The sequence below is a fragment of the Myotis brandtii genome, unplaced genomic scaffold, assembly GCF_000412655.1.
Source record: "Myotis brandtii unplaced genomic scaffold, ASM41265v1 C40881828, whole genome shotgun sequence".
Taxonomy (NCBI): Eukaryota; Metazoa; Chordata; class Mammalia; order Chiroptera; family Vespertilionidae; genus Myotis; species Myotis brandtii.
Window position 1 is genome coordinate 1 of NW_005280825.1, and position 445 is coordinate 445.

General features: G+C 62.2%; 1 protein-coding gene across 1 annotated transcript; it reads left to right on the forward strand.

Moving 5' to 3' along the window:
* Positions 1-97: 97 nt before the first annotated feature.
* On the forward strand, positions 98-439 carry LOC106724162 (corticoliberin-like; the record flags this gene model as incomplete). Its single annotated transcript, XM_014530658.1, has 1 exon — positions 98-439. A coding segment is annotated over exon 1 (336 nt), but the record flags the coding sequence as incomplete, so codon positions are not given.
* Positions 440-445: the final 6 nt, after the last annotated feature.

Below are 445 nucleotides of genomic sequence, written 5' to 3' on the forward strand. Positions count from 1 at the left end.
CACACACACACACACACACACACACACACACCGCACCTCCCCAGTTGAGCTAAACTGTGATCAACTCTTTCTTTCTCTCTTTCCTTCTCCTAGTGCCTCTAACATGAGACTGCCGCTGCTGGTGTCCGCGGGCGTCCTGCTCCTGGCTCTCCTGCCCTGCCCGCCATGCAGAGCCCTCCTCATCCGGGGGCCTGTCCCAGGCGCCCGACAGGCCCCACAACTTCCCCAACCCCTAGATTTCTTCCAGCCGCTGGGGCGGCAGGTCCTTCCAGTTCAGCCGGTCCCGCTCACCACGGGGGAAGAATACTTCTTCCGCCAAGGTAACCTCAATGAGAGCCCCGCTGCTCCCCTCTGGTCAGCCTCCTCGCCCCTCGCCCGCCGCAGCAGCAGCCACCTTTCCTCTCACAAGGCAGCCGCCAACTTTTTCCGCGCATTGAGGCAGCTG